Source organism: Salmo salar, chromosome ssa27 (genome assembly GCF_905237065.1).
Source record: "Salmo salar chromosome ssa27, Ssal_v3.1, whole genome shotgun sequence".
NCBI lineage: Eukaryota > Metazoa > Chordata > Actinopteri > Salmoniformes > Salmonidae > Salmo > Salmo salar.
This window is the reverse complement of record NC_059468.1, coordinates 3,996,229-4,023,744: the sequence shown is the minus strand read 5'-3', so window position 1 is coordinate 4,023,744 and position 27,516 is coordinate 3,996,229. Positions and strand designations below refer to the sequence as shown.

General features: G+C 43.3%; 1 protein-coding gene across 2 annotated transcripts in view; it reads left to right on the top strand.

Moving 5' to 3' along the window:
• The first annotated feature begins 8,776 nt into the window (after nt 1-8,776).
• The window catches only part of vps72a (vacuolar protein sorting 72 homolog a), a 35,424-nt gene continuing 16,684 nt past the window's right edge, over nt 8,777-27,516 (top strand). Inside the window, 1 exon segment of one of the 2 annotated variants that reach the window (NM_001140990.1) lies at nt 8,777-8,953. In NM_001140990.1, the coding sequence (NP_001134462.1) occupies nt 8,837-8,953 (117 nt within the window). In that variant the 5' untranslated portion in view covers nt 8,777-8,836. 2 annotated transcript variants of the gene reach the window in all.

Sequence of the window (27,516 nt, the reverse complement as noted above, 5' to 3'; positions counted from 1 at the left end):
ACAAGGCTAAAATGTAAACCAAACACAAACCAATGAAAAATACCTAACATGACACACCCTGACCCAATATACCCGAGTTCACCTGGTCAGGGCGTGACAGAACCCCCCCCCCAACGGTGCGTACTCCCGGTGCACCAAACAAGTCTATTAGGGGGGGGACCCGGGTGGGCGCCTCACCCTCGGTGGAGGCTCTGGCCCCGGGCGTGTTCTCTTCCCCGCCTTCACCTTAACCCTACCCCTCTGGCCCGGACTGGACCACTGTGGAGCGGCATGCTCAGGCTCCGGAGCGGAGCCGTCGACAGGAACAGGATTGGGGACACGCACCACTAACCTGGTGCGGGGAGCAGGGACGGGCCGCACAGGACTGGGGACACGCACCACTGACTTGGTGCGGGGAGCAGGAACGGGCCGGGCCGGACTGGGGACACGCACCACTAACCTGGTGCGGGGAGCAGGAACGGGCCGGACAGGACTGTGAACACGCACCACTGACCTGGTGCGGCTTGGCGCAGCAGGGAGCGGGCCGGACGCAGGACGCATGGGGACACGCGCCACTCCGCATACCAGCTGGTGCGGGGAGCAGGGACGAGCCGGGCAGGACTGTGGACACGCACCACTAGCCTGGTGCGGGGAGCAGGGACGGGCCGGACAGGACTGGGGACACGCACCACCAACCTGGTGCGGGGAGCAGGGACGGGCCAGACAGGACTGTGAACACGTACTCCGCATACCATGGTTCCTCCTCCAGATCTTCCCTCTGCAGGTCCTCAATCAACTGCCTCATCATCTTCGTCTCTTCCTCCGCCGTCATCCCCCACGAGAGCAGTGGTCTGGGCTCTTCCTCTGCCCTTCCCGACCACCCCATTAGCCCCCCCCAAAAAAAAATTCTTGGGGGTGTTTTCCGGGCCTCCTCGACCGCCGCCTGCGACTCCGTCTACCGGCTGGCTTTACCTCCTCGACCTGGGAATCCTTCCGCCAGGGTCCTTTCCCCGACATGATCTCCTCCCAGGTCCAGAACTCCTTCCCCTCGCGAGCCCATCTCTCGCGCTCCTTTTCCTCCCGCTGCTTGGTCCTGGTTCGGTGGGGTGTTCTGTAACGTTCGTCGCCTGGTGACGAGGAAGCGGACCAAAACGCAGCTGGGAGCGAACACATGTTTATTCAACACACTGGAATTAAACATGTACACAAAAATCAAGAAAAATGCAGATACGTTACGTGCTCAAACAAAGAGACAACACCCCACAAACAGCGTGGGGAAAACAGCAACTTAAATGTGATCCCAATCAGAGACAATTAGCGACAGCTGTCTCTGATTGGGAATCGACAGAACCCAACATAGAAATAACCCACCTAGAGCCTACACAAGGCTAAAACGTAAACCAAACACAAACCAATGAAAAATACCTAACATGACACACCCTGACCCAATATACCCGAGTTCACCTGGTCAGGGCGTGACACCAACGCTTCATAGGATGGTGCAGGCCTCCGACAGATGGAGAAGCCCCGCTCAATCCAGAGCAGGGATGGAAGGTTGCCGACGTTGACTTCGAAATCATAGGGGAAGGAGTAGGAGTAGGCACAGCGGCCGAAAGACACAGGTACCCCCAGCGACGAAGGTGCAGGAAGGTCAGGCTCTAATGCGGCTAAACTATTAGTTATTAGTTACAATTGCCGCATTGGAACTTTGGGTGATCCAGTTTGTCCTCCAAAACAAAGCGTAGTAGATACAGCTCCTACGGTGCTGGAACCGTTCATTTACTTCTCCAGACAAAGAGGGCTCCATTGGAAAACTCATCTGGGACTAACTTCGTTAGCCATTAGCGGCTCTTTCAAGAAGACTTTAACCTGTCAGTTAAGCAGGATTCCGGGACAAGAAATAGCGGTCACTATAAAGCTTTTGTTCATGTTGCAAGTGTTTGCAGAAGGGAGAAACAGAGATGTCCAAGTTGTGGAAAATATAATTTCATGGGTTTTGGCATTTGGATGCACTGTTGAGCGCTACATCCCGAGGGGTTCATGCTGATTGTATGGAGATTGTGAGAGCCGGTTAAATGGCGTCCCTTGAGAAAGAAAGAACAAGATATGTCAGGAGAAGTGCAGTATTATCACAAGGAGACTTGGAATACGGCGGAGGAAAAAAGAGGGGCAGAGGAGGTCAGAGAGAGGGAGGAAGATGGTGACCTTGAGTCGGTTAAAAATGGCGGTAAAAAGGGACATGATTTGTTAAAGAAGAATGCTGGAAAGTGTAAGCAGAGTGAGCTGAAGACAGGAGGAGAAATGGAAGTGAATGAGGGCGAAGTATCTGAGGTGATAGGTGTGGTGAAGTTCTCGGAGCACGAGGCTTGCACCAAGAGTCAGGATAAAGCATCCCGGAGTCGCCTCTTCACTGTTGATGTTGAGACTGTTGTTTTGCAGGTACTATTTAATGAAGCTGCCAGTTGAGGACTTGTGAGGCGTCTGTTTCTCAAACTAGACACTAATGTACTTGTCCACTTGCTCAGTTGTGCACAGGGGCCTCCCACTCCTCTTTCTACTCTGGTTATAGCCAGTTTGTGCTGTTCTGTGAAGGGAGTAGTACACAGCGTTGTACGAGATCTTCAATTTTCTTGGCAATTTCTCGCATGGTATAGCCTTCATTTCTCAGAACAAGAATAGACTGACACGTTTCAGAAGAAAGTTCTTTGTTTCTGGCTATTTTGAGCCTGTAATCGAACCCACAAATGCTGACGCTCCAGATACTCAACTAGTCTAAAGAAGGCCAGTTTTATTGCTTCTTTAATTAGGACAACAGTTTTCAGCTGTGCTAACATAATTGCAAAAGGATTTTCTAATGATCAATTGGCCTTTAAAAATGATAAACTTGGATTAGCTAACACAATGTGCCATTGGAACACTGGAGTGATGGTTGCTGATAATGGGCCTCTGTACGCCTATGTAGATATTCTATAAAGAACCTGCCGTTTCCGGCTACAATAGTCATTTACAACATTAACAATGTCTACACTGTATTTCTGATTAATTTGATGTTATTTTAATGGTAAAAAAATATGCTTTTCTTTAAAAAAACAAGGACATTTCTAAGTGACCCCAAACATTTGAACGGTAGTGTACATAATTAGAAATAAGAGATTATCCTGATTTAAAATGGTGTCCTACTTGAAAAAACCTAAATGTACACATTGGGAAATATTTGGCGAAATATACCGGCATGCTTCTCCAAAGGAAAACAATGGGGGGAGCTCAGCGTTCCAAAGGCAAAAAGTATTTTGGGGCTAGTGATCGATGACAATGAGATACACTGCCCAGCCTTACATAATTAGAAATAAGAGATTATCCTGAATAAAATGGTGTCCTACTTGAAAAAAATCGAAATATAGACATTGAGAGATATTTGGCAAAATAGAAATACATACCTCTATTTCCCCAAAACAATGGCAGTCTGAGAGTTCTAAGAACAGTCTTAATTTAACCAGTTTACCATGTATCTACTACCATTTGCCTTAGTGTTTAACATTTTGTGGTTTGTAATCTAGCGGTTAAGAGCGTTGGGCAGTAACCAAAATGTGTCTAGTTCGAATCCCCGAACGGACTAGGTGAAAAATCTGTCTATGTACCCTTGAGCAAGGCACTTAACCTTAGTCGCGTCTGCTAAATTACTCAAATGTAAACTAGGCCTCTATGTGAAAGCGTGGCAATAATTTATTAACTTTTCATTATTCACAGATCTACTCCTCTGACATTACAGGCAGGTTGGCAGACAGACTCCTGATGGCAGGCAGGCAGCACACTCACGAAAACAAACTGCTCAGCAAAGCAAAGGCTTTTTTGAGAGCTACCAGATTTACTATAAAAAAAGCACATTTTTTTGTGTCTGTATTTATATGTTAAGGGTGTGTTACTTTCGCAGATGTCAACCTTCTAAATAAATGGTTCATTTAAAATAATTCACTTAAATGTATGGTGTTTGTCAATTTCATTGTTTGTTATGTTTTAAAAGGTTATAAGTGATAAAATGAACTAGAAAATTGTAGATTTTGCAATTCTGAGTAATTACTACTTTAGTAAGGATATACAATTTATTCAATACTACTGCAGTTGCTAAATAATTCCAATAGATGGCAGCATAAGACCACAGTGGTGTATCTCCCTGGATACACCACCTTTTTTTGCTTTTTTCCGTCCCTTTCCACACTGCTAACGCAAGAAGGACTGAAAATGCATTTAACAGATTACTGTGAAGTAATATAATATTCCTGTTTATTATTACCTGTTTTTATGCTCATGTTTTGAAATTCTACTTCATTACTATAACGATTATCAATAAGCCTAAACATTAATTCAGTCACCTCTGGTTGACAAAAACGTATTTTCCTGGTACATTCATTGTCAAATTCATCAACCAGCATCGACCTGCTCTGCCTTCTCGCAAAAGTAGCCCACTCAACAAGCCCCGCCAAAAGCCTGTGCCCCCAGCGGCAGCGAGCAGTCTGACTTTCTCGCAAGCAAGGGGCATATTGTGGTAAATTTGCTAACTGCGAGGGTTGCATGATGTAATTTATTGGTGGGCTGGAAGAAACACTCGTCTTTTCTATTCGAAGCTGTTACTTTAACAGAGCTATTAATCATGCATATCAACTAGGGTTGAGGTTAGCGCACCTGTCTAGTGATTAATTGGCCGTGGTTCAATACTTACTGTCGTCACAAATGTTTTGCTCTCCCAAAAGCAAAACAGGCTTAATACGAGATTTTATTTTCAGCTTTATTTAACTAGGCAAGTCAGTTAAGAACAAATTCTTATTTACAATGACAGCATTGGAACAGCTCGGGGATTCAATCTAGCAACCTTTCAGTTACTGGCTCAACGCTCTAACCACTAGGCTACATGTAAAGTAATGAATGACCATTTAAAAAAATCATGGGACACATAGTCTATGGTTGCATGCTATTTTATTATGTCAGTCATGCTGCTGCTATAGCCTATACTTGATGCTTTGTGATCTTATGCTGCCATCTATTGATTATATTTAGCAATAAAAGTTATTAATTCACATAAAGACATTGGTGAAGCAGCTGAGAAATAAAGAGTATTTTTCTTATTAATTCCTGAGATCAGTCTCAAACCTGCCCCACCTATCCAAGCCAATTGCTGGACTTTCACATATAGGATACTAAGTCACACCCAGTTCAAACCACATTTGAAAAATAACAAATATAAAATAACAAAAAAATAGCAAAATGCTTGCATAGGTTTTGATTAAAAACATCAAAATGCTATTTAGTACTATAATGGTATTTACTAACATAATATTACTACAAAAATTTGTTTTTAAAAGTTTTCTAGGTTACCCTACCCAAGAATTTGGGTTAATAAGGCTAAAATAGTTTATACCTATTGTTAGGGCTAAAATAGGTTATACCAAGGGTTAGGGTTTTTAAAGCAAAAACAGTATGGGTTTATAGCTCTTGCTCCTCCCTGTGGCCTTCTGTGGGTACTACATAACTCATTCGTGACACTTGCTAGGCTCATAATCTGAGGTAGCAACTGCGTCAGATCTACAAATCAATGAGCTAGACCTATCCATTTGATTTACAACTCTGTGAACCTGCGCAGCATTCGCTCCATTCGATGCCAACTAAAACATTTTGATGCATATCAAATTACCGTTTTGTTTAGGTTTACACATTTTCTGAAAGAAAATATGTTTAACTATGACCAGAAAATGTTTTAATGTTCGATGGCTATGCGGCAGCCATCATTAGCACTGTGGGTCACAATACCATGTACCCAGGTGAACAGTGTGTTCACCAAGTAGCACTGCTGGTGTTAAACTCATAGGCTTACCTCAAGTATTTTATTATTAACGTGGGCATGTCTCAATGCCAACAAATGCGAAGCAGGCATTGTGACGTAGAACAATGGGCTGGGAATAGAACGTTCGGATGGTGAGTTGGTGCCACTGTGCTCAATAGAACTAATAAGAGCTGGCAGGGTGAAAAATGCCCTAAAATAAAGGCCAGTTTTTTCACGACTACTTCAAAACTACGGCAGTTGGAACAGATGGTAATATTATGAAACTGGGCTCCACGGCGGATGCAATGAACTCGTTTTTATCAGAAAAAAGTGTTGTTTAAAATGTCATGTGTCCAGCCTAGATTTATTGCGCTACAGTAACATTAGCTAGCTAACTGTTAGCTAACTTACCGTTACTGCTCCTCAGCATGTTTTAACAGAAAATAGCTAGCCAAACAGTTAACGCCCACTACAAAATGTTTTAACATGTAATTTATAACATGTATAACATTAATCTATATATTTGTAACTTTTCTATCTTGGTGGCGTTATAAAAGTCTCAACGAATAGTTACTTAAAGTTAGGTACATCAAATCAAGTGTAAGTCCATCTTCTCCAAATCAGTCCAACGTCTGCATCTCATTATTATTCTTCTGAGGTTTAACAGCAGTTGGCATCCAATTTGTTGCATTACCGCCACCTACTAGACTGGAGTACAACTCACTTATACTTTGCTTGAATTTTTTTTTTTTTATTACTAAATAAATATCCTAACAATAGACTACACTAAATTCAAAATTATATAAAATAAAATTAACACCACCCTATTCCACTAATTAAATGTATTTATTCGTACCTCATGCCATCATCCTGAAAGGATGGGACATCACCACTTAACACACCCTTTAACTCTTCTGATGTCAAATCTCGCACTTCCGTTCCATCCCTTCAGTACAGTTGATAATCATTGCTTATAAATGCTAAAAATCCAATCTTACTGAAACCTATCACTTTTTGTCCTATCCCTCTGTACTGGTATATCGCTACTACTCTTACCACTCCTCCCCCTTGACCCATTTTCCTCTACTTTCTTCACTGCCTCAGCATATGACAACTTCTGCACTAGTCTAACCCTGTAAACCTCAACCAACCTCTCTCGCACGGGACATTTCTGATCCCCAGCTCCATGGGCACCCCTACAATTAACACATTCTACTACTTTCCCCAATATACGTTCTTTTGTCTCATGCCCTTCCGCACATTTCTCACACCTTGGACACTCCCTCCAACACACTGCTGCCACATGCCCATACGCTCGACACCTGTAACATTGTCATGTATTCGGCACATACCCTCGTACAGGATAACTTATATATCCTGTACTTTGTCGGACAAAGACTCATCTTCAAAAATCAAAAGAACGGACAATGTGTCTTATGTTTCCCCACACTCGCCACCCTGTCTGCGTCGCATCAAACGACAAGCATCACATACACTAAGAATCTTTCCACTTAGCTGGTCAACTATTATATTTACTGTTTCCCCAGTTATCACTCCTTTCATTGGTGCCCTTTTCTTGAGAAAAATTCACTTTTTTTGCTCCCATTCGTTTTACGCAGAGTGCATTCTCTCTCTGACCAATAGAAACACAAACAATTATCACTAGACGACTTCTGGTTACCCTCACCGATTCCACATTACCCAATGTTACGTTCCCCAGTTTCTGTGTTGTGGTTTTGTTGGTATGTGTGTGTTTCAGGATGGCTTCCTGAAATTCCCCCAAGCAGCTGATTGGTTGGCCATTGCTAATTGGAGCTGACCCCGCCCTCTCGTCAGGGGATACAGCTGTATATAAGTCAGTGTTCCTTTGTTAGGAAAGAGCTGAGGGTGATAGCCTGTGTTGGTTGTTTCTGAGAAAGCGTTGAGGGTTATAATCATATGTTGGTTGTTTCTCAGAGGTTTGGTATGCACCCTTAGTTGTTGCTGAGAGAGCTGATTGTTATGTTCTGTGTTAATTTGTTGCTCAGCCAGAGTTTATTTGATGTCCTGTGTTTCTGAAGAGGAGTGTGTGTGAAATTGTTGGTAATATTCTGTTTCATTTGTTCCCGGGGGGGGAAACCACAAATGGATCAGCCAAAAGGCAAGTGTTGTGTATTGATATTCTAGTTTTGTCCCTTTAGGGCACCTGTAACACCCCCCCCCCCCCTACACACACACACACACACACACCTACGTTGGAATGATCTTCCTGTGAAACGCATTAAACAATGCCCAAGTTAATTTCTACTCATGTCCTAGTCTTATATTAGTTGTATAAGTAATAGTGTGCTATACAACAGCAAGAGTCCACTTTTCTCCAATAACCTCACCACACCTACCACCTAACTTCAGCCTCATTCACTTCCCTTTCTCCTCCTGTCTTCAGCTCCCTCTGCTTACATTTTCTTTCAGTCTTCTTCAACAAACCATCTCCCTTTTTTCCACCATTTTTATCCGACTCAAGTTCAACTTCTTCCCTCTCTCTTAGACCACTCACTCTCTTTTCTCCTCCGTTTTCCAAGTATTCATCTCCTTATGATAATACTGCACTACTCCTTCCAACCATCTTGTTCTTGCTTTCTCTAGGGACTCCATTTCCGCCGAGGCGTCCCGTATCGTCCTTTCTCTGTGAACTCAGTCATTTGCCTAGGAACAAGCACAGACGAGCTACGAGAGGTTATTCTCTGTTTTTCAAATCACCGTCTGCATCTCATTTTGAACTTAGTTTGAATATGACGATGTATTTTATAGACGTCGCTAATCCATCTGACTGACATCTGACTGACCAATAAACGCGACTTTGAAAACCCCATATCGACACTTGATCCCACCTACTCGGCTCACTTGCCTCCCATTGGAAACGACCGGATGTGCTATATTTTAGTAGAACATCTTTGATATCGACGTCATTAGCTGCTATATAGTCTTTTGTGGTAGCTAACAACAAACCTATTTTTCAGCTAGCTAGCACGTTCCCTATTATTCTAGCTGAACTAGATCAACATGAGTTTAGCATTTAGCAAAGAGCCCCGTAAAACGGCGGGGAACCGTATGTCTAAGTTGTTAGATGCTGAAGAAGAAGATGAATTCTACAAGACCACATACGGCGGATTCAACGACGTAAGTAGCTAATTTAGCTAGCTGTCTTGGCAGATAGCTAGCTATTGCGTCGCAGTAGTGACCGGGAAACGAAGTTTAAAGTAATAATGTAGCTAGCGAACAATACACAGTACCCAGATCACAGGATTTGGAAGAGATGGCCCGCTCTCTAAATTCAGGGGGTTTCTACTTCAGCTGCAGTGTTTTAATTTCAAGGGACAGAGAATAGAGTAAGGACGTCAAACGTTTCGCCTGCGTCTGGATAAGACCCCCTGGTTTAATTGTGCTTAAGAATATTTTTTACATCTCTAAGTGGTTAAGGACACCTTCCTAAGATTGAGTTGCACCCCCATTTTGCTATCAGAACAGCCTCAATTCATTGGAGTATAGACTGCAATGTGTGGAAAGCGTTCCACAGGGATTCAGGCCCATATTGACTCCAGACTCCAGTGCTTTTTTTCCACAGTAGTGTCAAGTTGGTTGGTGGACCATTTCTTGATACACATGGGAAACTATTGAGCAGTTGCAGTTCTTGACACAGACCAGTGCACCTGGAACTTACTACATACCCGTTCAAACAAAGGCACTTACATTTTTTAAATTTTATTTTACCCTTATTTTACCAGGTAAATTGACTGACAGCACGTTCTCATTTACAGCAACGACCTGGGAAATAGTTACAGGGGAGAGGAATGAGACAATTGGAAGCTGGTGATAGTTATGTGGCCATGATGGTATGAGGGCCGGATTGAGAATTTAGCCAGGACATGGGATTTAGCCAGGCCATGGGATATTTAGTGACAGGGCTTAAAATGAACTGTTTTGTCCACCAGCCACTATGGCAGGTAGATTTAAAAGAAATCGAATACTAGTTTTGCCGTTAAAAAAAGTACAACTTTCTTATTTAACTAGGCAAGTCGCTTAAGAACAAATTCTTATTTACAATGATGTCATACACCGGCCAAACCCGGACGATGCTGGGCCAATTGTGCGCTGCCCTATGGGACTCCCAATCACAGTCAGTTGTGATACAGCCTGGATTTGAACCAGGGCGTCTGTAGGGATGCCTCTAGCACTGAGATGCAGTGCTTAAGACCTCTGCGCCACTCGGGAGCCTAAATTACATTAAAGAAACATGACCGTGCTTTGTAATGTTTTTAAACAAGAAATGTATTAGTAAGAAGTAATGTGGTATATTGCTCAATTTCATAAAAATGTGTGGCCAGAGTCTTTTAATCTAAATATTCAGCAGCTCCTTTAAGGGTGAAAGTTTACCATGGTATAGGGGCCACTGGAGTCCTGTGGTATGTATCAAATTAAATGTTATTTGTCACATGCGCTGAATACAGCAGGTGTAGCCTTTACAGTGAAGTGTGTGAGAGAGAGATTTGAGATCTGACTAGATCTGATTTGAGTGTGCTGCTTCAACTTATAAAGTTCAAACAAAACAATGTATATAGCCAAGAAACACGAGGACAGTCTCACTTAAAGACTTTTGAGTAAATTAGACCAAATTTTAGGCCTGTGCTTAGCGCCTCCAAAAATGAATCTGTCAAGCACTTGGCTCATTGCACACAGCTCCCATGCCAGGCAGTGTTTCTGCGCTTGGTGGGATATGCATTTCTTTCTGCAATTAGCAGCTATGAAACAAAACAGCAGAAATACTTAGAAAACAGCTACTGCAGCATTTTTCTAACCAAAACTCGCACGTGCTCATACTTGACTTATGACTATTTTTATTCTCAAATGTAATGCTCGCACTGTAGAGCCTTGCAAGTTGACCACACACCAATGTGGTGACCTTGAGTCGGTTAAAAATGGCGGAAAAAAGGGAGATGGTTTGTTAAGAAGAATGGTAGAAGGTATAAGCAGAGTGAGCTGAAGACAGGAGGAGAAATAGAATTGATTGAAGGCGAAGTATCGGAGGTGGTAGGTATGGTGACGTTCTCGGAGACCGAGGCTTGCACCAAGAGTCAGGATAAAGATGAGTCTGACAGGTGTGAAGTTTTGGAAAAAGTGGACCCTTGCCTTTTGGCTGATCTATTTGTGGTTTCAGATTGGGTGAAAACAGAATTGGGTACTGTGGAATCGGTGAGGGTAACCAGAAGTGGTCTTGTGATAATTGTTTGTGTTTCAGCTGGTCAGAGGGAGAAAGCGCTCTGCGTTAAACGAATGGGGGCAAGAAATCTGAATTGTTTCACTCTCAAAAAAAGGGTGCCATTGAAAGGAGTGATTACTGGGGTAGCAGTAAATGTAAAAGTTGACCAACTGAAGGAGAAAATTCCCAGTGTTTGTGACGCTCGTCGTTTGGTGCGACGCAGACAGGGTGGCGTGAGTGGTGAAACAGAAGTCATTGCCTGTTCTTTTGAGTTTTGATGTTGAGTCTTCGCCCGGCAAAGTGATGTTAGGATATGTTATCCTGTACGAGATTTTGTACCGAATACATTACGTTGTTACATGTGTCAAGCTTATGGGCATGTGGCAGCAACGTGTAGGAAGGTGAGAAGTGTGCAGAAGGGCATAAGACAAAGGAATGTGTAGCATACGGGGAAGTAGTTGTAGGGCTGCCCATGGGGTTGGGGGATCAGAAATGTCCCGCGCGAGAGAGGCAGGTTGAGGTTTCCAGGGTTAGAGTTGTGCAGAAGTAATTTTCTGAGGCAATGAAGAAAGTAGAGGAAGATGGGGGAGGGATCTGGAGAGGAGTGGTGTGAGTAGTAGATCTGTACCAGTACAGAGGGATAGGCCAAAAGGTGATGTGTTTCAGTAAGATTGGATTTTTAGCAATGGTTATCAACTGTACTGCAGGGATGGAATGTAAATCGCAGAAAGTTGAGGTTGTGGTGGTGCTGCAGAGAGGTACAGTGGGGGGGAAAAGTATTTGATCCCCTGCTGATTTTGTACGTTTGCCCACTTACAAAGAAATGATCAGTGTATAATTTTAATGGTAGGTTTATTTGAACAGTGAGAGACAGAATAACAACAAAAAAATCCAGAAAAACACATGTCAAAAATGTTCTAAAATGATTTGCATTTTAATGAGGGAAATAAGTATTTGACCCCTCTACAAAACATGACATAGTACTTGGTGGCAACACCCTTGTTGGCAATCACAGAGGTCAGATGTTTCTTGTAGTTGGTCACCAGGTTTGCACACATCCCCTTTGCAGATCTTTTCCAAGTCATTAAGGTTTCGAGGCTGACGTTTGGAAACTCGAACCTTCAGCTCCCTCCACAGATTTTCTATGGGATTAAGGTTTGGAGACTGGCTAGGCCACTCCAGGACCTTAATGTGCTTCTTCTTGAGCCACTCCTTTGTTGCCCTGGCTGAGGGTCCTTCCCTGTTCTCACCCAAGATTTGACGGTACATGGCCCCATCCATCGTCCCTTTGATGCGGTGAAGTTGTCCAGTCCCCTTAGCAGACCTCCATGTTTGACGGTGGAGATGGTGTTCTTGGGGTCATAGGCAGCATTCCTCCTCCTCCAAACACGGCGAGTTGAGTTGATTCCAAAGAGCTCCATTTTGGTCTCATCTGACCACAACACTTTCACCCAGTTGTCCTCTGAATCATTCAGATGTTCATTGGCAAACTTCAGACAGGCATGTATATGTATTCTTGAGCAGGGGGACCTTGCGGGCGCTGCTGGATTTCAGTCCTTCACGGCGTAGTGTGTTACCAATTGTTTTCTTGGTGACTATGGTCCCAGCTGCCTTGAGATCATTGACAAGATCCTCCCGTGTAGTTCTGGGCTGATTCCTCACCGTTCTCATGATCATTGCAACCCCACGAGGTGAGATCTTGCATGGAGCCCCAGGCCGAGGGAGATTGACAGTTATTTTGTGTTTCTTCCATTTGCGAATAATCGCACCAAATGTTGTCACCTTCTCACCAAGCTGCTTGGCGACAGTCTTGTAGCCCATTCCAGCCTTGTGTAGGTCTACAATCTTGTCCCTGACATCCTTGGAGAGCTCTTTGGTCGTGGCCATGGTGGAGAGTTTGGAATCTGATTGATTGATTGCTTCTGTGGACAGGTGTCTTTTTTTACAGGTAACAAGCTGCGGTTAGGAGCACTCCCTTTAAGAGTGTGCTCCTAATCTCAGCTCGTTACCTGTATAAAAGACACCTGGGAGCCAGAAATCTTTCTGATTGAGAGGGGGTCAAATACTTATTTCCTTCATTAAAATGCTAATCAATTTGTGTTTTTCTGGATATTTTTGTTGTTATTCTGTCTCTCACTATTCAAATAAACCTACCATTAAAATGATAGACTGATCATTTCTTTGTCAGTGGGCAAACGTCCAAAATCAGCAGGGGATCAAATACTCCTCCCCCCCCCACTGTATTTGGGTGTGTGAGACTTGACATCAGAAGAGTTACAGGGTGTGTGATGTCCCATCCTTTCAGGTTGTTGGCATGAGGTAGGACTAAATAGTGGAGTAGGGTGGTTATTTTATTTATTTGTATGGTAGTGTTAGATGGAATGGAATTTGTTTATTTATTTTTCAAGCAAAGTGTAATGGAGTTGTACTCTAGTCTAGTAGGTGGCGGTAATGCAACATGTTGGATGCCAACCGCCATTAAACCTCACCGAAGAAGGTTCTGTAGTGCCGTCAAACCTGAAGAAGAAAAAGCATGTCGCACCATATCGACGTCATTAGCTGCCTGCATAGTTTTTTGTGGTAGCTAACGTTAACTAGAACTTGATTGTTGTTAGCTTTCAACCAGCTAGCACGTTCCCTATTATTCTAGTTGAGCTAGATCAACATGAGTTTAGCATTTAGCAAAGAGCCCCGTAAAACGGCGGGGAGCCGCTTGTCTAAGTTGTTAGATGCTGAAGAAGAAGATGAATTCTACAAGACCACATACGGCGGATTCAACGACGTAAGTAGCTAATTTAGCGTCGCAGTAGTGATTGGGAAACTAAGTGTACCGTGATAATGTAGTTGGCGAACAGTACTCAGATCTCTTCCAAATCCTGTGGTGGTCAGCTCTCTACTTTAGCTGCAGTGTTTTAATATCAAGGGACAGATATTAGAGTAGGGACGTCAAACGTTCCGCCTGCTGCTGCTGCTCTGACACCCTGGTTAAATTGTGCATAGGATAATTTTTTTACATCTCTAAGTGATTCAATTTAGTGAGGAATATGTGATTTATTAAAATAATGAGTTTTTTTCATTTACTGTCTTCTTAAATTAAGATTATTCAATTATTTGTCAATTTCTGATTGTACAAAACTTGTGTGAGAGAGATTTGGCATCTGACTAGGATGTCTATGTTAACTCAAACTAAAGTTGAAACAACAATGTAAATAGCCAAGAAACACGTGGACAATCTCATGTTGTAGACTTTTGAGTAAATTAGACCAACTTTAAGGTCTGTGTCAAGTGCCTCAAAATGAATCTATCAGCACTTTACTCATTGCACACAACTCCCATGCCAGGCAGTGTTGCAGTGCATGTGTTTTTTTGTGCAATTAGCAGCTATGAAACAGAACAGCTACTGCCTAATGTGCCCATACTTGACTTATGAGTATCTTTATTCATAATGCTCACACTGTAGAGCCTTGCAAATTGACCACCCAGCAGTAGACATTCTTACCCAGCAGTATCTAAATTGACCTGCATTTGGTGGGTGGTGTTAATTGTATGCCCTGTTTAGTGAACACAGTCAGGACACCTGTCTAACATTCCATCTGCCCTGGGGAATTAGAATATATATTTTTTTAGACCAGAGGAAAGAGTGCCTCCTACTGGCCCTCCAGCACCAATTACAGCAGCATCTGGTCTCCCATCTAGGGACTGACCAAGACCAACCCTGCTTAGCTTCAGAGGCAAGCCAGCAGTGGGATGCAGGGTGCTATGCTGCTCTGAATGGCACATACACAATCCTTGTCTCAAGGCTTAAAAATTCGGTCTCCTCCCCTTCATCTACACCGTTTGAAGTGGATTTACCAAGTGAATATCAATAATGGATCATAGCTTTCACTTGGATTCACCTGGTCATATCTAAAGTGTCATCATCTAAAATAACCCAAATTTATAAGACAGTTCTTATTTGATTAATGGTTGTCGGACCCATCTATGTGAAGCTAGCCACAATAGTGGACTTTGCGGTTAGCCTTCAGAATTAAAGTAGACTGTTGGAATGTTATATAAAATCAGCAAAAGACAAATTTTATTTTGCCAAATCTGTTGAAATCACACTGGATGTATTAGACTTTAGAATTGCGTTGGGGGCATACCTATTTCACTGTACAGCCTTATCAATGACATGGGGTATCAGTCTACTCAGTGACACCCAGAGAACATTAGCGTCGTAGCTATTATTGCGGGACTCTGAAACAACTGTGAATTGAGCCACATTTATTGTCAACCTATGTGTATTGAACATTATTCCAGCGTAAAAACTATACTGCATGGATGTTTTAGAGTCTGATAACTCTGAGGAGGACGTTGGGGAAAAAAATATATTTGGTATTGAGCAGACTGATACCCCATTTCATTGATCCCCAATCCTTAGGTAAAGCTTGTACAGTGCAATATGAATGTCAATACACATAATAGGCTGACTGGGGAGGTGATTTCAAAAAGTCACAGTCCCGCGATAAGAGCTACAACGCTAATATTTGCGTAAACTCTAAACAATTGTGTTCTGTGGGTGACACTGAGTAAACTGATACCCCATTTCATTGCTTCACATTCAAACATTGTTTAACATTATCTAGTCTAAATATGGCATGATCCCACCAATTGTAACCTTCTGCATCACTTTCAAAGAGGTACTTTTATTTTGAAGGCAAATTCCGCTATTGTGCCTAATCCTTATTGTGGCTAGCTTCACAGTACATAACCGGGTCTGGTCGAGCGTCACTAGACAGATGAAGCTAGCTGGCTGCTTATAACGTTAGCTCTGAAGTTCAATTTCAATAAGCGAACAACAAGTGGCTGCCTAGCTAATACTTACTCACAAGGATTCCTAAATCATTGCTAAGAATAGTGAAAATGACTGCAGTTTCTGCTGGTCATTGTTTTCAGGCTGGTTGTATTGGCGCTAGCTAGGTACCAAGCTAAAACTAGCTACCCCAGAAGTTGCGGTCGAACAAATAATGCTTCATTACCAATGCGGTATCGTATACACATCTTTCGTGGCCGGTGGTTGCTTGTTTGCAGACTTTTTGTACAGCTTTGACGGTGCTACTGATAGTAGTGGTGGTGCTTGGTTTGCATGTGCAAATTCAGAACACACAACATTCTATAATGGAACTGTGTTGTTTGATGTGTCAAATTAAAAGCTAATGCGTCAAATAGTGTTATTTGACATCTTTTTTTGACATGCAAAGACCCAAACGGTGTTCCAAAGTATGTCGTGAAGCTAATAGCAGTGACGCTAGTACTGTGTAACTCCGGTAGGGCAACATCTGAAAAATAGCGTACTTGGTAACGTTAGTGTGTACCGGTGGTCAACCAGTCGCGAAAGCCAACATCACCCACGAGAGAAATGGTTGATTGTTAAGGGCAATGAATTCCATTATCTTGGTGTTAATGGATTTCGCCTTTGAGTTGTATCGCTGAAATTATCTTACTCTTTGAAATGACTGCTCGACTTGTTGACTGCTCAATCCATACAGCAGACATTGTGGGCTAGGTTAGGAATGCTGTGTAGCGCCAAATTTTACGTGGCGTCATTACGTCATGTACCTACGTTATATAGGTATGCACATCAGCAATCACATATGTTTTGCACATCGGCGTTAAACTAGACATCGGGCCGATACCAATGTTGCCATTTTTGCTAATATTGTCCGATTCCGATATGTTCACCGATATATCATGCATCCCTATTTGAAAGTATTAATTAAAATACTTATTTCCAAAGTGGTCCTCGATGGTAAAAACAACACATTTAAGGATTAAAAGGCAAGACAAAATTACAAACAACCATGAATACATTAATTTATATTGTCATCCTAAAAAGTGGGACTATTCACTGCTCTTCTCCCTAACCTTAAAAATCAACCATATTCATTTCACATTAAAACAATATATTAATTCGTTTTACTGGGGGAGGTCAGGTAATGTAATTATGTGCACGAGCACAAAACACCACATCTATAATGTTTGTTCTTTCCGAATCTACCATGTCAGTCATTTTTACATGTCAGGAGAGTAACAATTCCAGCCAGAATAACCTTCTGTTTTTTGCGAACTCCAAGGTCCTCTGATAATGCTAGTCCCGTGCAAATCGGTATCCCAGTGTTTTTGAGATAAATGTGTGAGTTTGACAAGTGTTGCCCGTGGTTTGTGCAAGAAAACAATAACTGATTCGATAAATTAATTAAATGTTATTGCGGGTATCACGAAATGCTTGTGTTTCTACCTCCGACAGTGCCGTAATATCTAACAATTTCACAACATATACCCAATACACACAAATCTAAGTAAAGAAATGGAATTAGGAATATATATATATATATATATGCACTGCTCAAAAAAATATAGGGAACACTTAAACAACACATCCTAGATCTGAATGAAAGAAATAATCTTATTAAATACTTTTTTCTTTACATAGTTGAATGTGCTGACAACAAAATCACACAAAAATAATCAATGGAAATCCAATTTATCAACCCATGGAGGTCTGGATTTGGAGTCACACTCAAAATTAAAGTGGAAAACCACACTACAGGCTGATCCAACTTTGATGTAATGTCCTTAAAACAAGTCAAAATGAGGCTCAGTAGTGTGTGTGGCCTCCACGTGCCTGTATGACCTCCCTACAACTCCTGGGCATGCTCCTGATGAGGTGGCGGATGGTCTCCTGAGAGATCTCCTTCCAGACCTGGACTAAAGCATCCGCCAACTCCTGGACAGTCTGTGGTGCAACGTGGCGTTGGTGGATGGAGCGAGACATGATGTCCCAGATGTGCTCAATTGGATTCAGGTCTGGGGAATGGGCGGGCCAGTCCATAGCATCAATGCCTTCCTCTTGCAGGAACTGCTGACACACTCCAGCCACATGAGGTCTTGCATTAGGAGGAACCCAGGGCCAACCGCACCAGCATATGGTCTCACAAGGGGTCTGAGGATCTCATCTCGGTACCTAATGGCAGTCAGGCTACCTCTGGCGAGCACATGGAGGGCTGTGCGGCCCCCCAAAGAAATGCCACCCCACACCATGACTGACCCACCGCCAAACCGGTCATGCTGGAGGATGTTGCAGGCTGCAGAACGTTCTCCACGGCATCTCCAGACTCTGTCACGTCTGTCACATGCTCAGTGTGAACCTGCTTTCATCTGTGAAGAGCACAGGCCGCCAGTGGGGAATTTGCCAATCTTGGTGTTCTCTGGCAAATGCCAAACGTCCTGCACGGTGTTGGGCTGTAAGCACAACCCCCACCTGTGGATGTCGGGCCCTCATACCACCCTCATGGAGTCTGTTTCTGACCGTTTGAGTAGACACATGCACATTTGTGCCCTGCTGGAGGTCATTTTGCACGGCTCAGGCAGTGCTCCTCCTGCTCCTCCTTGCACAAAGGCGGAGGTAACGGTCCTGCTGCTGGGTTGTTGCCCTCCTACGGCCTCCTCCACGTCTCCTGATGTACTGGCCTGTCTCCTGGTAGCGCCTCCATGCTCTGGACACTACGCTGACAGACACAGCAAACCTTCTTGCCACAGCTCGCATTGATGTGCCATCCTGGATGAGCTGCACTACCTGAGCCACTTGTGTGGGTTGTAGACTCCGTCTCATGCTACCACTAGAGTGAAAGCACCGCCAGCATTCAAAAGTGACCAAAACATCAGCCAGGAAGCATAGGAACTGAGAAGTGGTCTGTGGTCACCACCTGCTAAACCACTCCTTTATTGGGGGTGTCTTGCTTATTGCCTATAATTTCCACCTGTTGTCTATTCCATTTGCACAACAGCATGTGAAATGTATTGTCAATCAGTGTTGCTTCCTAAGTGGACAGTTTGATTTCACAGAAGTGTGATTGACTTGGAGTTACATTGTGTTGTTTAAGTGTTCCCTTTATTTTTTTGAGCAGTATGTATGTATGTGTATATGTGTATATGTGTATATGCATATATATGTATGTATGTATGTATGTGTGTGTGTGTGTGTGTGTGTATATATATATGTGTGTACATATATATGTGTGTGTATATGTATATACACAGCCCGTGCAGCTGCTAGCCCTTAAACAGTTTGAGAGGAGAATTACTACCAGAAAGGCCCACTTTTCTGATGTTGTAATGTTTCCAATTGAAACCAACTGAAGGTAATTATTTAATGGGCGGGGCAATAGTGCTAGGTGGGGGGCATCACCTAAGTAGTGGCAGGGGAAAGACAAAGCATTGATAATCAGGCGTAGGGCTGTGACTGTCATGGAATTTTGGATGATGGTAATTGGCCAGCCAAATGACCGGGGTCACTGTAATAACCGTTCGAATAACAAAAATGTTGTTGTGTTTTTAAGCACGTTTTGTCCTCTGCCTGTGCTGCCATTCAAGTCAATGATGGCATAATTGGACTGGCGGCCATTTCGAGTGTACCCATACGAGTAAAGCAGGAAATTGATGATTCAACTCAACTGAAAAATATATTCCATTGCATGAACCACATCAGATTTATGAGGCTCTGGACTGGTTCCGACTGACATTTTATTATACAGAGCACTCTGTGAATGTCGCAGGGTCCAGTGCCTTAAGCATGAAACACACAGAGAATCTGACTGCCGATAGACTGCCGATAGGTACTTATCACAGTAGGAGGCCGTTCCTTCTCTTGCTAAAACAAAATAAGTATCTGCTGTCTACTGACCTGGTACTGACGAAACTGCCGTTTCTACTTGTAGGTATCGCAACGCTCGGCAGTGGCTGACAACTTGACTTTGAGCCTATCAGAGAGCACAGGCCTCCACATGGGGGAGCCGACAGGAGTGACAAGAAAAAGAAACAAGCTGGCCTAATCCACCCTTTTCATCAGAATCAGAAATAAACAATAAAACATAACTTTTTTTTTTTTAGAGCAAGTCTTTACATCGATTACATCTAGCTGAGTTTTGTGCTTTTTGTTAGGTTTGATACGGTGCACTAGCTTATTAGCTAGCTATTCAGCTCGTGTTAGCTTGCTAACTGAGCCAGGCAGTCACACACACTTCATGTGAAACAAATGGGGTGTTAAGTGCAGCACAATGCACACAACACGTAATGCTTTACCAAGCTAGCTATCTGGCCACTGAGCTAGTAACATTATAATAAATCACAATGGATTAGTTGCTGTAGCTGGCTGATGAGAGTCAATGCAGTGTCTTTACTTTTCCTAGCTAGCACAACAGCTAGCTAGCTATCAAATAATGCTAACAATTTAACTAACGTTAGCCAGCTAGCTAAACATGTACGGTGGCTTGCGAAGGTGTTCACCTCCTTGGCATTTTTCCTATTTTGTTGCCTTACAACCTGGAATTAAAATAGATTTTTGGGGGGTTTGTGTCATTTGATATACACAACAGGCCTACCACTTTGAAGATGCAAAATATCTCTGTAAGACTGAAACAGGTTTCACTAAAGAATTTCCCTGTATTTAGCGCCATCCTTCAATTCTGACCAGTTTCCCAGTCCCTGCCGATGGAAAAACATCACCCACAGCATGGTGCTACCACCGCCATGCTTCACTGTGGGGATGGTGTTCTCTGGGTGATGCGAGGTGTTGGGTTTCCGCCAGACATAGCGTTTTCCTTGATTTCCTTGGCCAAAAAGCTCAATTTTAGTCTCATCTGACCAGAGTACCTTCTTCAATATATTTGGGGAGTCTCCCACATGCCTTTTGGCGAACACCAAACGTGTTTGCTTATATTTGTCTTTAAGCAATGTCTTTTTTTCTGGCCACTCTTCCGTAAAGCCCAGCTCTGTGGAGTGTATAACTTAAAGTGGTTTTATGGACAGATACTCCAATCTCCACTGTGGAGTTTTGCAGCTCCTTCAGGGTTATCTTTGGTCTCTTTGTTGCCTCTCTGATCAATGCCCTCCTTCCCTGGTCTGTGAGTTTTGGTGGACGGCCCCCTCTTGGCAGGTTTATTGTGGTGCCATATTCTTTCCATTTTATAATAATGGATTTAATGGTGCTCCGTGGGATGTTCAAAGTTTTGGATATATTTTTATAACCCAACCCTGATCTGTACTTCTCCACAACTTTGTCCTTGACATGTTTGGAGAGCTCCTTGGTCTTCATGGTGCTGCTTGCACCACTTTTCCGTTTTTCATTTTTTTTCTTCGATTCTTTTTTTTTTCATTTCACTTCACCAATTTGGACTATTTTTGTGTATGTCCATTATATGGTTGTAATGCAACAAAATGGGAAGAATGTCAAGGGGGATGAATGCTTTTGCAAGACACTGTATCTATGGCTGTATGCGATTATGGAGAGTGCCTAATATCAACAAGGGCTTTCTACAACAATAGCTAACATTGACTAGACCATAAAGAACACACACAGACATGCATTGCCAAACAACGCTACTGCCACCTTCTGGTTTGGAGTATTTTAAGTCTGAGTGAAAAGAGATTGCCAATCTCTATTGTGTTCACGTTTGTTAAACGTTTGCCAATCCTACCGGTGTGTCTGAGCTCTTATAGTGCCAAGAAATCCCCCTATGTCTGCTTTCTGCTACTACTCTGTCAGCAAAGCTGACTTGAAGTGTCAGGTTTCACACCCCACATTTGCATTGGGAGTGACATGTCACATTTTCTGACCTATCCAGTAGGGATACGCATTGGTACCCAGTTCAAATGTTTAAGATACAACTGCATCGGTCCGCGGACACCAAACCGATACAAATGTAGCACGCATCGGTCAGAAAATCGATTCAAACGTTACTAATCACCGATTTAAATTATTTTTAGCTGATATTACTTTCTTTCTACCTTCTGAAAATACCTAATATTTTGTGACAACTTGATGCGTCCCCTCCTTCAGTGTCGAACTAAGCATTTAAATGTGTTGACAGTCATTGACCTACATGTCATTTTTGCATGCCAAACAACCATAGGGAATATCAGTAGCCTAGTCCAGTGGTTCCCAACTCCGGTCTTTGAATACTCCCAACAGTACATCTTTTTGTGGCCCCGGACAAGCACACCTGATTCTACTTGTCAACTAATCATCAAGCCTTTGGTAGGTTGAATGAGGTGCTTTTGTCTGGGGCTACAACAACAAAGATGTGTGCCATTGGGGGTACTCAAGGACCATTTTACTTGGAATAAAAGTAAGCTATTGGAGACACAACTCTCATTCCTCTGTGTCCAAATCAGTAAAGACTTACAATGGTCCAAACACATGCGCACATCCCTGAAGAAGGCGTGACAGCGCCTCTTCCCCCTCAGGAGGTTGAAAAGGTTTGGCATGGGGCCTCAAATCCTCAAAAAGATTTACAGCTGTACCATTGAGCGCATCTTGACTGGCTGCATCACTGCCTGGTATGACCATATCACCACCTTCGGTCGCATGGCGCTACAAAACTCCTTGCCATCCAGGACATCTATATCAGGTGGCGTAGAAGGAAAGCCCAGAAAATCGTTAAAAACTCCAACCACCCAAGCCATAGACTATTCTCTCTGCTTCTGCACGGCAAGCGGTACCGGTGCATCAAGTCTGACACCAACAGGCTCTTGAACAGCTTCTATCCCAATACAATAAGCTCCATCAGCAGCAGATTTTAAATTAGAATTGAAAATATTCATGCAACAACTGTTAGTACATCGTATCGCATCAAAGCGAATCGCACTGATTCGTTCTTTAGTCAAACTGTTGTCAGTACGACCCTGCCTCACACAGGAAGCGGCGCAGGTCCTAATCCAGGCACTTGTCATCTCCCGTCTAGATTACTGCAACTCGCTGTTGGCTGGGCTCCCTGCCTGTGCCATTAAACCCCTACAACTCATCCAGAACGCCGCAGCCCGTCTGGTGTTCAACCTTCCCAAGTTCTCTCACGTCACCCCGCTCCTCCGCTCTCTCCACTGGCTTCCAGTTGAAGCTCGCATCCGCTACAAGACCATGGTGCTTGCCTACGGAGCTGTGAAGGGAACGGCACCTCCATACCTTCAGGCTCTGATCAGGCCCTACACCCAAACAAGGGCACTGCGTTCATCCACCTCTGGCCTGCTGGCCCCCCTACCTCTGAGGAAGCACAGTTCCCGCTCAGCCCAGTCAAAACTGTTCGCTGCTCTGGCACCCCAATGGTGGAACAAGCTCCCTCACGACGCCAGGACAGCGGAGTCAATCACCACCTTCCGGAGACACCTGAAACCCCACCTCTTTAAGGAATACCTAGGATAGGATAAAGTAATCCTTCTAACCCCCCCCCCCCCCTAAAAGATTTAGATGCACTATTGTAAAGTGGTTGTTCCACTAGATAAGGTGGATGCACCAATTTGTAAGTCGCTCTGGATAAGAGCGTCTGCTAAATGACTAAGAAACTGAAGATCTCGTACAACGCTGTGTACTACTCCCTTCACAGAACAGCGCAAACTGGCTCTAACCAGAATAGAAAGAGTGGGAGGCCCCGGTGCACCACTGAGCAAGTAGACAAGTACATTAGTGTCTAGTTTGAGAAACAGACGCCTCACAAGTCCTCAACTGGCAGTTTCATTAAATAGTACCCGCAAACACCAGTCTTAACCAGTCTTCCATAATTTGGAATGATGGAATTTGTTGTGGAAGAATGGTGTCTCATCCCTCCATTAGAGTTCCAGACACTTGTAGAATCTATGAAGTCAGACAGATTTTTTTAGGTACACCCATCTTGTAGTCTTTGCCTCCAGAACAGCCTGAATTCTTTGGGCATGGATTCTACAAGTCGGAAACATTCTACAGGGATGTTGGTTCATGCTGACGTGATGGTACACCGCTGCCACCAGCCTGTAACGTTGACAACAGGCAGCATGGGTCCATGGGCTCTTTCTACTTATGCCAAATCCTGACTGCCATCACTGACGCAACAGGAACCGGGATTCATCTAACCAGGCGATGTTTGTCCACTCCTCAGTTGTCCAGTGTTGGTGATCGCGTGCCCGATGGAGCCATTTCTTCTATTTTTTTGTTGTTGATAGGAGTGGAACCTGGTGTGGTCATCTGCTGCAATAGCCCATCCATGACAAGGATCGACGAGTAGTGCGTTCCGAGATGCCTTTTGTGGCCCACCTGTTGGCTTGCACGATTCTTGCCATTCTCCTACGACAATCTGTTTTCGCCCACAAGACTGCCACTGACTGGATGTTTTTTGTTTGTCGCACCATTCTTGGTAAAACCTAGACACTGTCGTGCAAGAAAAGCCCAGGAGGGCAGCCGTTTCTGAGATTCTGGTTCCGGCGTGCCTGGCACCGACAATCATATCACGCTCAAAGTCGCTTAGGTCACTCTTTTTGCCCATTCTAATGTTAAATCGAACAGTAACTGAATGCCTCGATGCCTGTCTGCCTGCTGTATATAGCAAGCCACGCCCATGTGACTCACTGTCTGTAGGAGCTATCTATTTTCATGAACAGGGTGGTGTACCTTTATAAACTGCAGTGTGTGTGATTATTTGTATTTATTTTTGTCGAACGAACAGCTGACTGAATGACCACAATGCAGCAGCACACAGGCCAGGAACCTCTAACCCTGGCAATTTGTCTGGTAAACTCATGGTTACACACTCAATGGCTGACTGGTATTGTGATGCAATAATTTCCATGGTAATACAGAATGTTCATTCAAATGATAACTGATTTAGCTCATATTTTTTGTAATGTGAATCAAGAAATCACAGCACATATTTTAGCACATTTTACTTCCTGTTTTGCTGCTATGGGTACTCTCGCAATGGCAAATTCTACACAGGGACACTCAAAGTCAATCTTAAATTAATAATTCTATATTATCAGTGCGCTGGAGAGGTTCTAACCAACTTAATGCACATGTCGATCAGGAGCTCTCCCAGTCCTGTTCTCTTATATACTGCAGACAAGTTATATTTGCATGATTTAGCTTATTCGTCATTCATAATTAATTCATCATTAGCGTTTGCTTCATTCATGTGACCGACCAATACCTCATGAAGCTTCTTCTCTCTAAGCTGAGACGTTGAAACATCTTTCATTCTCAAAACAAGGGTCTGGGTGTATTGCCAAATTGCAGATACTGATAGTGAGGATTTGTTCAATCAGTCACTTGCATGAACACAAAAATTGGTTATTAGAAAAGCACAAACATTTTCCATCACACCATCATTGACGTGAATGGGGAAGCCCATTCTATTTCTATAACAGCAGATGCTGCCAGGGGGGGAAAAATGCTGTTTGAAAGGTTATTACGGTGACCGTGGTTATTTTGCTGGCCAATTACGTCATCCAAAATTCCATGACCGTCACAGCCCTGCCTATTAAGACACTTTGTTGGTGTTTCCTTTATTTCAACAATTATTTCTGGTTTTATCAAAGTTAGCCAACTAACTCGTTGACCCGTCCCCACCGTCGAGTCCTGCATAGCTTGTGTGCGTCATTATGTTTGTGTTCCTTGGAGTTTTAGCTTTTAGGAATAGCTAATAGCTCCAAACGTTCAAAAGTTAGAGACAAATTTGTAGGAACAAAACAGAAACCGCTCTTTGTCCCCACCGCGAATAGCGGATATACAAAACTTACACACGTAAATGTGGTTCTTTAAACTAAGCAGTGACCCCATTTTCAAATCGGGAAACTTTGTTTGTGAACCCTAATTTGGGAAACGCTGAAGTAGAGAAATAAAGAGATTGGTGGATTTTACTTGTTTTATCACTAGCTTCTTTTTTGAAACCTTCATTTGTAAAGCTTACATATACGTGTGTGTGTGTGTGTGTGTGTGTGCGCGCTATTATTGATTGCAGGAATCCATACTTTTTGATGATAAATGCATTACAGGTGGCCTTTGCTAAAACACAGTTCCAAACCAGATCTTTTGTCCAATAAAATGTGTTTAATTGTTGAGATGGCGCTTCATGTTTGGTTGTGATGCACGGCAGCCGCATACAGATCTGAAGCAAATTTTGGTGGAGACCTCGTTAATCATTTATCATAACGTATGGATTACAGCAACCAATTACAGCAACATTTAGCGACAAAGGACAGATGTGAGTATACAGCAAACTTCAAAATTGACTTTCCTTAGAATACAGAATGATTTAAAGCACTTAGGCCTAATGCAGGGGTGTCAAACTAATTTTGCGCTGGGGACTGCATTCGGTCTTCAATGATGTCCGGAAGGTCGCACTGAAAATTTGTTAGATGTCCTTGCTGTCAATATGTGCAAAAAAGAGTCCTCTATCCATAATTTTTCACATTTGTGATGCTCCCTGACTGTGTAGTGATTTGTTAGCAGCCTGGACAGTCAAGAAAATATGAATATAGGTCCATTACTGTTTCGATTTGGTTTTAGTCATTTTAAAGTATATTGAGTTTGTGTCCCCCCATTACATTACATTACATTTAAGTCATTTAGCAGACGCTCTTAACCAGAGCGACTTACAAAATGGTGCATTCACCTTATGATATCCAGTGGAACAACCACTTTACAATAGTGCATCTAAATCTTTTAAGGGGGGGGGTTAGAAGGATTACTTTATCCTATCCTAGGTATTCCTTAAAGAGGTGGGGTTTCAGGTGTCTCCGGAAGGTGGTGATTGACTCTGCTGTCCTGGCGTCGTGAGGGAGCTTGTTCCACCATCGCAGTGCCCTTGTTTGGGTGTAGGGCCTGATCAGAGCCTGAAGGTATGGAGGTGCCGTTCCCTTCACAGCTCCGTAGGCAATCACCATGGTCTTGTAGCGGATGCGAGCTTCAACTGGAAGCCAGTGGAGAGAGCGGAGGAGCGGGGTGACGTGAGAGAACTTGGGAAGGTTGAACACCAGACGGGCTGCGGCGTTCTGGATGAGTTGTAGGGGTTTAATGGCACAGGCAGGGAGCCCAGCCAACAGCGAGTTGCAGTAATCCAGACGGGAGATGACAAGTGCCTGGATTAGGACCTGCGCCGCTTCCTGTGTGAGGCAGGGTCGTACTCTGCGAATGTTGTAGAGCATGAACCTACAGGATCGGGTCACCGCCTTGATGTTAGTTACCCCCCCCCCACCATTTTAAAGTATATTGAGTTTGTGTCCCCCCCACCATTTTAAACTATGAATTTGTCCCCCCCACCAAAACTGAGTTTGTGTGTCCCCCCCACCATTTTAAAGTATATTGAGTTTGTGTCCCCCCCCACCATTTTAAAGTATATTGAGTTTGTGTCCCTCCCCCCACCATTTTAAAGTATATTGAGTTAGCCCAATTATTTAAAAAAATTTAATAATAATAATGGATCTGTTTTCAAATCAAATTGGCCTGTATCTTTGACTCTTCACTGTGTAGTCTTATGAGTAGGTACATCGCTGGCTCGCATTTTCACACCACACAAAGTATTATTAGAACAGACATTCCCATTCAAGTCTGTTCTGTGGGGACGGTGTTGTAGGGGCTACTAGCATTGAGTGAGTGATATATTTCTCTCTTGAGCTTATTTCTACTAGCTGGCATGCATAAAGATGG